This window comes from Cryptomeria japonica, chromosome 4, assembly GCF_030272615.1.
Source record: "Cryptomeria japonica chromosome 4, Sugi_1.0, whole genome shotgun sequence".
In the NCBI taxonomy this organism is placed as follows: domain Eukaryota; kingdom Viridiplantae; phylum Streptophyta; class Pinopsida; order Cupressales; family Cupressaceae; genus Cryptomeria; species Cryptomeria japonica.
The window spans coordinates 355385610-355398217 of NC_081408.1; the positions used below are offsets into that span (position 1 = coordinate 355385610).

The 12608-nt window shown below is 37.0% G+C and overlaps 1 protein-coding gene across 6 annotated transcripts in view; it reads left to right on the forward strand.

Annotated features, from left to right (window-relative positions):
- The window catches only part of LOC131063643 (uncharacterized), a 234193-nt gene that overhangs the window by 44149 nt on the left and 177436 nt on the right, over nt 1-12608 (forward strand). For all 6 annotated transcript variants that reach the window (XM_057997541.2, XM_057997540.2, XM_057997543.2 and 3 more), the window contains exons 4-12: nt 1809-1883; nt 2005-2113; nt 2652-2725; nt 2958-3047; nt 3640-3705; nt 4358-4422; nt 4572-4659; nt 4744-4833; nt 4951-5035. In XM_057997541.2, coding sequence (XP_057853524.2) covers nt 1809-1883; nt 2005-2113; nt 2652-2725; nt 2958-3047; nt 3640-3705; nt 4358-4422; nt 4572-4659; nt 4744-4833; nt 4951-5035 — 742 coding nt within the window. The remainder of the gene's footprint in view (nt 1-1808; nt 1884-2004; nt 2114-2651; nt 2726-2957; nt 3048-3639; nt 3706-4357; nt 4423-4571; nt 4660-4743; nt 4834-4950; nt 5036-12608) is intronic.

Here is a 12608-nt window from a genome sequence, read left to right on the forward strand (position 1 = left end):
TTCAATTTGGAAACTGAGAGGGTATTTTTCCTTTGATTTTGATACCATGAGGGTTTTTGTCATCTGGCCAAAAGATGAATGTAGATGCTAATATTTCAAGAAAGGGGATTTTGCAACAACAATGTATGCTTTTCCCCAAGCTCAACTCTTTTTATTATCACCTATTAGCTGTTTTTAGCCTTCCAAAATAAGTATCTAGAATTTCGTTTCCTTTAACTTTTAATATTTCATTTTTTCCCCCTTGTAACAACTTAAGTCACCTTTTAAAATCATTTTATAATATTACTTTGAGGAGCTTTCTTAACTTAATAACAAAATATAAGTTGTATTTTTAATATTTTGAAATAACTTTTTTTAGCAACTTAAATTACATTATTAAATTATTTCCTTAGTTTGGAAAGGGTTCATTAGAAAAACCCTTGCAATAACAACAGACCTAACTTATTTAGCAACAAAACCCTCAAATCTCTTCACGAACAAAAAGGACGATTGAAAAGTGAAAACCTCACAAACTAGCAGATCTAACCTTGCATGACAGTATTAATAATATAGTTGGTCTGAAAATTCATTCACATCAGCCATTACTAAAATATTGGTTTGATTTGCTTGTAAATACTTGATTGATTAAATTCTCCACAACTGAAATCTTCGAGATAATTGAATAATCAACACAAATGTGATCCTTGGATGGAATTACCTTAAATGTAAGAGAGTTTTTGTCCTCTAGATCTCTTACACCAAGTATTTTTTTGTCCATGAATGCTAAACCTTCAAAAATGGAATTGAAAACAATGACAATGGATAATTTTCTTTGAGCAAATCACTCTCTTTTATAGGCTTCTGTTGGACCCACAATTTAAATTTTCTTTTCCCTCCAAGTGTTTAAAAATATTTTTTAAATAAACTATTACATAGATCTTAGAATGCCTCATTTAGATGGTCACTTTATTAATTTAATAATAATATTGATGATGTCTTTCTCAAATAAAGTAATTGGGTCTAACTTAAAATATTCTTATTAAATTATTTCCCTTAGCCTACGAGAAATAAGGAATAGGCTATGGGTCCTCAGTTTGAAAAGGGAACATGACACCTTGAGTTAATGGAATGGGGATGGGTTTTGAAATGAGCCTTGAGTTTATTCTTACTTTCTTGGTGGTCACACATTATTAGCCCCCATGGGTCAAACATTTGTGCCTTTTTACAAAAGGCATCCACACCATTGCAAAATTTGCTTACTTGGGCCCCTAGGACTTGACTCTCTTTACTTTATCCTTCATGGGGGTGAGTTTGAATCCGTCAACAAAATTTAGATGGCTGTTTAGATGAAAACTTACCCAATAATGGTGACCAAGCCCCATCTTCATGGTGGAAAGACTCAAAATAGCAAGTAAAAACCTTGGCTTCTTATCATTTTCTTTCTTGAAAACTAGTATCATATTAAACACTTAACCACTAGTGGACCTTATAAGTCTGTTACTTTCGTTTGGAAATGTTTAGGAAAAGAAAACCCTGAAAGTATCCCCTGCATTCCATTTGGAATAGTTTAAATTAAAATAAAATTTCAAGTGAGTGCCGTAAGTGTAAACTACTGCTCAAACTCTCCTACTTAAAAAGATGCCTTGATGTTTTAGTTGAAGATATTGTTGTCCCTCATCTCCCGCAAGCCAGTTTTCATGGATTACTTGCACTTTTAAAATAGAATCAGTAGCCCCCTCCACCAAACCCATTGGTATTTCAACATGAAGAGGATGTGAGTAATGATTTATTGATTGTTCAAAAATCTTACGTTGTCATGCAAATTGCAGATTAAGAATACTGGAGAGCAGGATGGAGCATTGAAAGTGAACCAAGATTTCTCTTTTGAAGTGATTGATCCACAGGTAGGTGTGTAACAACAGAATTGAGGAGTTGAATTTCTTCTTCAATTTTACAATCTTTCTCAATCTCTTAGCCTTTCTCAATTGATTATAGTGAACAGTTTAAATCCTTAACTGCTTTCAGAGTGATGTACTTTCCATTCAAGTTTATTGCAAAGGTGTGTTTGGGCTGGTGGATTGCATCGGAACCTGCAAAGAATTGCCTGTGGAAAATATTTTGAAGCATACTGATGGTAATTGTTGCAATATCTCTAACATGTTTACTTCAAATTAAATTCATAATCTTTATAGCTAACTGAGCACTATATGGATGTAGAATTCAGTGTTCACCATGCATGTTAGAACATATCCATTATTGCTAACTGAGCATTAATTGTATTGCGATTGTAAACTGCAAAAATGATATCCCAAGTGAGTGCTATTATATACTATTGCAAACAACAGAGGTGACCCTGAGTGCAATCATATAAATAAGTTTAACTTTGAGTGAGTTATTATTTTGTACGATGAATTACCTGATATGCCTTCATCTGCAATTCAAAAAGAAAAAGTAGAAGTAATACATCCTTGAACATGTGCTTATTCCTAAGTTTAGGAAATAATTATTTCATATCTCACACTTCTTAGCTGCAAGAGACTTATTTTCAGGCATATCCTCAGGAATGACCTGCCCATTGAACAATGTACCAATGGATAAAAAGCTTGATGCCCTGAAACTCTCTTTTTCATAACAATTTGTGTGACGTCATCTTGAACAATTTTGATCTTCAGGTGATAATAAAGTATTGGAGGCACAGTGGTATGACCTTTATTCCAAAGATGGAAGAAAGAAACGTTCAGGGCAGGTGTGATCTTTGAAAATCCTTTTTCTTATAATGACTTTCTGAATGCACTGTATTTAGTTGGAAATTTGGAATACTACCAGTGTCATTAACCTTAAGCTACTAAATATTGTTATTTCATTATGATCTCCTACCCCTGCATCGGTGTAAGCATTTTACCATGCAAGTCTTAATTTGTGTAAGTCAAGTCTTCCTTTGATCTGTGAAACTAATCAAATCAATGATGTGATGTCAGATTCTGATGCATGTTATAGTAGGCGCCAAAGAGGTAGAACAGAGGATGCGTGCTTTTGTTGGAACTTGGAATGTGGGGAATTCCCAGCCGGTAAATCCAGAAATAGTTCCCCATCAATTGTTTTGTTACCTTTTTCTCTTTTAAAGGAGCAATAAACGCCTTTTAGAAGCTAAGCTTTCTATGTACCTTTAGCACACTACATGAGAATTGAAGAGATACCAATTACTTAATATCCTTGGAATAGCTCAAAATTGCTTTTCCATAGTGAGATGGATAATTTATATAAAGGCAAATTATTTTGAGATGAAAGGTGTTATTTTGGAAAGGTATTTTATATATTAACTTATTTAATTCACATTGGCTTAAGGAATTTCGATACTTAATTTTATCAGAAGACATGTCTATGCCAGTTTAGTTAGTTTACATATAAAGGAATTCATGACAAGCAGAAGTTGCTCCATTAGATGGAAAGTTTTCAAATGGGAACAATCTTGTTAACTGAGAATATTTCAAAAGGGTTATTTACTTTTTTATGTAATTCCGACATAGTTCCATTTGTTCCAATTTAGATTGGTTTTGTAATATTATTTATCAAATCTTAGGATTTTAGACAGGTTCTTTTGTAAAACTGAAACAAAGTTGTAATCTAAAGTATTTTCTTGTTAACTATAACACTATGCAGCCACTGGACTTATCAGCATGGCTTCCAACAGATGCTCGTTATGAAATAGTAGCTATTGGAACACAGGCAAGTGCTATGAGCTGGTTGTAAATCTGTCACAGGGATCTTATTGTTTTGGACATGCTCTTGTATGCAATATTTATATTTTAATCACAGGACTGTTAATATGGTATTTATCATTACTCAATTCATAACATGATTATCCTGTCTGTATTGTAGTTTGTCTACCAAAGAATGAACCCTTGTTTTAGGTTGCTTTCTGTTGTTTACATGTCTGGAATTTCAGAGGAATTTAAATGGATTATCATTCAAGAACTAAGTTAGACAAATCTGGCCTTTTTAACAACAATGTTAGTTTTGCAGGATATTAATCTTTTGTCCATCAAAAAAGTCTAATCGTTTGAATATTTTCTTTGCCAGTGGATGAGATACACTTCAGTTGTTTAAATGTTTTGAATTTATAATTTATATCTATGTTTCCTTGGAGGGTTTTTAATCTCTGCAATTGTCCATTTTGAAAATCCATTCCATAATCACATAATTCCATGGTTATATGGTAGCTGAACTTTTACTCTCTTGAAATGCTAGTATAATACAATATGTCTGGTAATGTTTTTGAAGTCATATATTCATATTATTATTGTAAATATTAACATGAGAATTTCACTGACAGTTGGATTTTGTTCATATTAATTGCATTGTTTATCAATTGAAATAGGAGAGTGATTATCAACCAAGGGCACCATTTACAGAATGTGGGAAGGATTGGTTGGAAACTTGCAAGTATGTATCTAAAGAATTTACTATTTTCTTGTATGTTATGTCCCAATTATTTTGAAGTTATATTCATAAATTTCATCATTCAAAAGTAAATGCAGTCAAATATTTTTGATACTAACCTGAGAATATTATATTTGCACTTCTATTGATAGGAACAATGTTGGAAGTCAATATAGAATAGTCCATTATGCTTCAAGAGGCCAAATGCGCCTGGTGGTATTTGTACGCGATGATGTAGAGGTACTTCCGCAACTCTCTGGATTTGACTAGTGATTGTAGGTTGACGTGTTAACTGAACTGTGTCATGATAATTGTTGCTACCAGAAAGCAGTATCTGATGTTGACAATGGAAGTGAAGCAACTGGTGTTGGGCATGTTATTGCAAATAAAGGAGGTGTTTGCATTTCTTTTAAGGTTTGTATTAAATTGCATAGAGCATTGAGTCTTGAATCGGTGAATTCTGAAATTTGTTGATCTATAAAGTATCTTCAGGCCAAGAACTGATAAGAAACTCTTAAATTATTTTGACAGTTCTGGGACACAGGACTTTGTTTTGTTAACAGCCACTTTGCAGCACATGATGGCCAGTGTGAAGCACGGAATGGCAACTATCGAGGTGAGGGATTTTAAAACACTTTTAATGAAGATATTGAAGATAACAATCTCTGGACTATCTATCATACATAAATAATTCAGTGAAGATAATTTCACAAACATCTGTCACTACAAGCATGGGGCAGAATTCTCATTGAACTTGACACAAATTTGTAGAAAAATCCATAATTGATCCAGATTGTTTTGAGTTCTATTAGGGTTTTGGGTGAACCCAATATCACGTGTCATTGAGAAAAGGATGGGAGTGACATGATACACAGCATTTAGCTAGCTTATGTTTGCATGGGCTCAAACTGGTTAAATATTTTAATGAAAAATATATCATAGGGTTTGCACAAACTCAATGTCATAGGTCTTTGACAAAAGGATAGGAATGACATGATAACTTGCATTTAACCAATTGATGTTTGTATGGACTGGGATTGGGCAAACATTTTAATCAAAAAAAAATTAACCACCATGTTTGTTTTCTAGAACATACACTTATGCCTTTATTTAGTAAATCTATGTTTAGCTTAGAAATTTGGCCTTTGTTACTTTCTCTGAATAGATAAAAGGACACTTATGGAAGAGTTTGAAAAATGTGGGAATGAGAATGCAGAAAAGCATAATGATAAATATTAATTTTACAATATTTCTTATTGTTTGTCTAAAATTTATGTCTGAGGTTGAAGAGGGTTTTCTTTTGTCTATTGACCGTTGAAACTATATTTAGGAACTATGTTATTTATTTACCCTTTTCTTGGATTTGGGTTGGGTTCTTACCTAGTCCACTTGTGGTAATGCAAAAGACACTCAAAATAGGGCATATTTGTCCTAGACAAATCTCAACAAACCTAATGGAACTTGGCCAAATCCGTAATTAACTCGTGTACAAAAATGGAGTTTTTTAGTTATTAATTTTTGAAAGCATTAGTTGACTTTGACTGGGAATGACAAAAACTAGAGCCCTAACCCTAAAAGTGTCATCTAAACCATTTAAAAAACCGAAACAAAGTTATTTCTATAGTGCTCATGGTAGGAATGTTAACCACAGATTTTACCAAATTTTAAAAATCAACACAAACTCAAGCTCTTTTTGATCACCAAGATCCTAATGTGGCCAAGGTGGGGAGTATATGGAAACTAGGGATATGGAGAATATGTAATTAATTTCAAATTCACTTGTGTCAAGCAGTCCATTTTATAATCAATGCCAAATTGGTGAATAGAATGCAAATGATCAATGCTAGATTGCAGATTACAAAGATAGATTGATCAATGCAAAAATGGCAGATAACAAGCAGATTTGAATCAATACCAAATTGATAGGTAATGAAAATACAATTTTTGGTGGGTACACCATCCAATCATTATTACAATGCAAGTGCAGGAAATAAGTAAATCCAGCAGAGGACCTTCTAGATTATTACATATGATTACCAATACTGAAATTTCTCATATAGCAACAATCTATAGAGAATATTGTATCAACACGATCCAATATTGCTGTAAAAAATAATTAGCAATGTAATGAGCAGATATGTTCTTGTAATTAGTTGGTTATCGTTGAAGAAAGCACTTACAGTGATGTTTCCTAGAAATGGTTAAGTTTGCAGCTGTATGGTGGCTGATTGACCTTTGAAAATCACCTTGAATCATGCTACAACAATTAATAATAGCCATATTTCTTCATGAACCTTCAACAAACACCGTTAGAATTGGTATGGATCACTATATCAAGGGTATGAAACATTATATTAGTGGTATTGAGTATTCTAGCAACTGATAACACAATATGTATTCCCCTCCAAATTAAAAATTAGATTCAAAGTCAACAAAAAATTGTACAAACTAGACACCAAGCACCTATGGAAACTGGAAATACAAAGCATATGTAATATCCCAGTAATTTTTTATTTTATTTTTTAACAATAAGAGATACAAGCAATCACCACAACCCGTTAAGGTTAGAGAAATAATCCAAACTGCTGAAAGGGTACCCTTCCACCTTTTGTTCACCAAGAGCCTAGTCTGGGAGGGTGAGAGCATACGGTGTTCCGGGGATCGTTAGCAACAATAATCAAACTGAAATTACAATGCCTGGGTGGTAAGCCAGCCCCTTCTGCTTATCCAGCAGGATAGAAACCTAACTCTTGGCGGTAAACCAGCCAAGGGAAAAAGACAAGAAACTGAAACTCAATCACTCTATCGCATATTTCAGCGGGAGGACATTACATTAAACTATCACTCTACCGCATATTTCAGCGGGAGGACAATTGCATTAAACTTATCACTCGACCACTTATTCAGTGGGAGGACTGCGTACATAAACTGAATTACAAAACTTAGAAAGCGGCAAGCCAGCCTCTTCCACTTATGCAGTGGGGATTACAAATAAGAGCAGCAAGAAGGGATGATCAATACTACTGAAACAACCTTACAAAATAGAGATGATATGAGAAGAGTACTTGCATATTTCTACAGCAAGAATATAAATTTCTGTTACAACCAATTTGTAGGCTGAAAGTACAATTCAGCAGCCTAATGAAACACCAAAATGCTCATATCTCCCTCATTTTTCACCCGAATCAACTCAAATCAATCCCAATCCCACAATATAACACTCACAACCGCATCCAATCTAAACCACAACCCAAACAACCCAATATTCATTTGGCACACATCCCAATGCAAGTACAAAAACCAGCGCTAGACCTAGGAAGTTTGATTTTGTCTAGAAAAATCATTGCTTAATTAAACTTGCTAAAAACTTACACAATGTATCGCCATGACTAGGAAGGAAGGATGAGTCGGTACCCAGAATGATGGAGTCACCCAGTAAAGAGGTGTGAGCAAAATATACGTTCAGCAATCTCGCGACCAGCAACCATAAAACACTCAAATCCCACATAGAACACTCCACAATCTGCAACTCATTCACTGACAGCAATGGGAATACAAGGACACAGCTAGGTACTATCTTGCAAGTACGAAACTGAGACTTAGCTAGGAAGCCATACTATGAAGCTCAGATTTTCAGTAGCCAAACCGGCAGCATAACGATGCAATTTTCAAAGATGTCTCAAATGAGAGACCAAGGCTCTTATTTATAACTCTTCATCAACCAAATTCAAATGCAGATACCTCCAAATGCCACTCCTTCATTTGCATTTCATTTCACCCAAGTTTAGTGCCACTTTTCATAAGTCAAACCTCATGCCAAAAGGGAAGGGACCCACGTTAATCACTTGGCAAATAATGGGGATGCAATATAACATAATATTCCTCTAACATATTTCGCCATCCCATAGTACACATGAGTTTCGCCAAACACTTAGGATAAAATAGGCATTAATCTCAAATATAATAAATCAGCCGCGAATAATCAGATTAATTAAATATTAAACCTTAGGATAAGGAAATAATATTTAATTATGTCACATATGACTCCCGTACTGATTATTAACACAACTAGGATGAAACTGAGCCAGGACGACCACAGAACTGTTGCAGAATCAGAACCCTGTCTACGGCCAAAAATAGAATTGTGCCACACTGCCACTTACTAAAAATAGTAAGTCAAGAACTAATGCTCAGAAAAGCATGATCATCGCGTCCAAAGGCAGAACATGCAGAGCTCAATAGGACAGTAACTCCAGAATGGCCATTCCCTGACTTACTAAAAATAGTAAGTCCTCGTTTCATCGATGCTGGACCCTCATTCTTCATTCCACCTAGCCTACGGGTCTCAGAAATAGGCTAATGGACCACTGGAAGGTCATCAGTGAGAAGGGGACATTACAGTCCGCCCTCCCCAAAATTGCTTGTCCTCAAGCAACTGTAAGGCTGGATGCAATAAAATCTCCTCATTTTCCCACGTAGCATCCTTTACTGGTAGATTCTTCCATTTGATCAAGTATTCTCTGATCACTCCTCTCCTCAAAGATCGTTCCCTGAATTCAAGGATAGCTTCCGGAACCAAAACCAACTCTCCCTCCTCATCAAGCGGAGGTAGCTCAGCTGAAGCAACAACATTATGTCCCAGAGGTTTCTTAAGGCGAGACACATGAAATACATTATGGATCTTGCTACTTGCTGGTAATTCCAACTCATAAGCCACTTCTCCAACCCTTCTGCTAACTCTGAAAGGCCCATAAAATCGAGGCTTCAATTTCTCAACCCTACTCTTCTTGAGAGTAGACTGTCTGTAGGGTTGGAGCTTCAAATAAACCATGTCGCCCACCTCAAAGGTGCGCTCAATTCGCTGCTGATCAGCATATAACTTTGCTGATTCTGTGCATGTTGGAGATTGTCCCTCAAATCCTCAGAATATCTTGACTTTGCTGCATCATATCTTTTGCCTGAGGGGTTCTGCTATCACCAAATACCAAGTCCGCGAAGCTAGTAGCTTCATAACCATATAGTGCCATGAATGGTGACATCCGAATGGACATGTGATAGGAAGAATTGTAACAATATTCCCCTAGGTGAGGCCATCTCACCCAAGTATTCTGTTGCTCCGAGACATAGTTTCTAAGATAACCTTCCAACCACTTATTCACTATCTCGGTCTGCCCATGAGTTTGAGGGTGATAACTGGTGCTTGGAGTGAGCACAGTACCACAAAATCTGAAAATCTCCTGCCAAAAAGAACTTAGGAACTTGCTGTCCCTATCACTCACAATGTTCTTTGGTAAACCATGTAATCTGAACACCTCCCGGAAGAACACTTCAGCAACTTGTGCTGCTGTAAAAGAGCTGGTGATGGCGAAGAAATGAGAAAACTTTGTAAGTCTGTCCACCACCACATAGATACTATCCTTCCTTTGAGCCCGAGGCAGCCCTGTGATGAAATCCATGGAGATACTCTCCCATTTTTGATCGGGAATAGGCAAGGGTTGTAACAAACCAGCTGGTAGAGTGTGCTCATCTTTGTTCTTCTGACATGTATGACACTCCTTAATGTACTTCAAAACATCACTTTTAAGTCCCTTCCAAGAGAATCTCTCCCGGATCTACCTGTATGTTTTGAAATAACCTTGGTGACCAACAAGGGGGATGTCATGGAAAGTCTTCAAGATCTTTTTTAACTTAGATTCAGCTACTATGGAGATTCTTCCCTTGTATGGAATCAATCCGCCAACCAATTTTGTACCTTTCATCATGAAAAGTACGTTTTATAAGGCTGGTTGCAAACTGATTTTTGGCATAATCAGCAAGCAACAACTCTCTCCAATCAGCAGTAAGCTCGCAAAGTGAGCTTAAATGGGGTCTTCTGGATAAGGCATCTGCCACCACATTGTTTTTACCCTTAACATACTCAATATCGAAATCGTAAGCTTGTAGCTTACTCACCCATTTCTGCTGTCTCTCATTCAGATCCTTCTGATGCATGAAGTGTTTAAGACTATTGTGATCAGTCTTAACAATGAACTTACTCCCCACCAGATACTGTCTGAATTTTGCAAGGGCATGCATTATGGCAAGCATTTCCTTGTCATAAATGGAATACAGTCTCTCAGGACCTCTCAACTTTCTGCTCTCAAAGATTATAGGATGCTTATCTTGCATGAGGACCGCACCAACACCTTCTTCAGATGCATCACACTGTAACTCAAATGGCTTGGTGAAATCATGCAATGCTAAAATAGGGCAGGAACTCATGATCCCTTTAAACTGCTCAAATGTTGTCTGTGCCTTTTCAGACCATTCAAAAGCTCTTTTCTTTGTAAGATCTGTAAGGGGGGCAGCCAACTGAGAATATCCCTTCACAAACCTCCGATAGAATCCACACAACCCCAAAAATCCCCTCAAATGTGTTATGTTTTCGGGAGTAGGCCAATCAATGATGGCTCTAATCTTTTCGGGATCCACCTTCACACCACCAGCATTGATAATGTGATCGAGGTAGAGCAACTCTTCCATCCCATACTCACATTTGGACTCTTTGGCAAACAGGGACTTAGATTCTAATATGCCCAACACTTCATCCAACTGTTGTAAATGTTCTTTCCAAGATTTGCTGAATATTAGGATGTCGTCAAAAAATATCAAAACAAACTTCCTTAACTGTTCTTGGAAGATACTGTTCATGCATGACTGAAATGTAACAGGAGCATTAGTCAAACCAAAGGGCATGACTAGGAACTCAAAATGCCCAAAGTGGCATCTGAAAGCAGTCTTCTCCACATTTGAAGCTCTCATTCTAATCTGATGGTACCCCGATCTGATGTCAATCTTGGAAAAGAACACTGCCCCATGTAGCTCGTCAATGAGCTCATCAATTCTCAGAATAGGATACCGATTCTTGATGGTCTTCTGATTCAGGGCTCTGTAATCCACACGCATGCGCATGGTCCCATCCTTCTTTCTCACTAAAACAACAGCCGAAGCAAAGGGGCTTTTGCTAGGCCATATGTAACCCATGTCAAGCAATTCCTGAATTGCTTTCTGAATCTCATCCTTCTGCTTCTTAGGATATCGGTAAGGAGTAGTCATGAATGGCTTAGCTCCTTCTTCAAGCTCAATAATGTGTTCGACACCTCTTTCAGGGGGCCTACCAGGAGGGGGATTTTCGAACACCTTGCTTCTCTTGGTTATCAAAGCTTGAATGTCTTCAAGATAATTTCTGTGCTCTTTTTGTGGTTCTGAAGGCATGACCATGATCTTGCTTCTATCCTTGACCATTGTTGAAATATTTGAGGAATAGCTGCCCTTATCTACCAATGGATTGGAAGGCATTATCAAACACTTTGCTGCCCACTCCACCTGATTATGATGGATCAGCCTTTCCATTCTTTTCAAGGATACAACCTTAAGTCCCCCATGTGACATTCCTCTCAAAACCACCTCTTCCCTTCAGACATGAATTTCAGCTCCATGGTTTGTAGGTTTAGTGTGATCTCACCAAGAGATCTCAAGCATTGAATCCCGAGGACTGCATCATCAATCCCTCCAATACTCACCACAAAGAAATCATCTCTGATTTCATGATTTCTCAACTTCAGAGACATGTTGGAAATCATTCGGTTACAGGATATAGTGGAACCATCTGCTACCATGATTTTGAAGCCCTCGACTTCCTCTGCCACTAGTCCCTTTTTTGCAACAATCCTTTCATCAATGAAGTTGTGTGTTGCACTTGTGTTAATGAGAGCAATGACACGATGCTCTCCAATCACACCCCGAACTCTGAAAGACTTATTTTTGTGAATGCTCGAGAGTTGAGCAACCACTCCTCTATCTTCTGACCCAAATTCAGGCCCTTCAGGAGCCTCTTCACACTCGCTGTCCTCAACTTTTGTTTGCTGTTCTGAAATTTCAGAATCTGACCCATCTTCTGAATAGCATTCCATCTGATGCAAATTCCCTTTTCCATGGCACCTATGTCTGGGAACCCAAGGTTCTCTGCAAGAATAACAAAGATTCTTTCTCCGGAGCTCTTGATGGAGCCCATCATCCATACGCGGAGGGAGTCTCTTGGTCTGATTCGTGAATTTCTTCTTGTCCTTTCTGAAAGGGAAAGCCTTGGACTGAATTTTACTCTTTGGGGCAGCCAACTCCATACTTCTAGATTTTTTTATAGCTTCTTC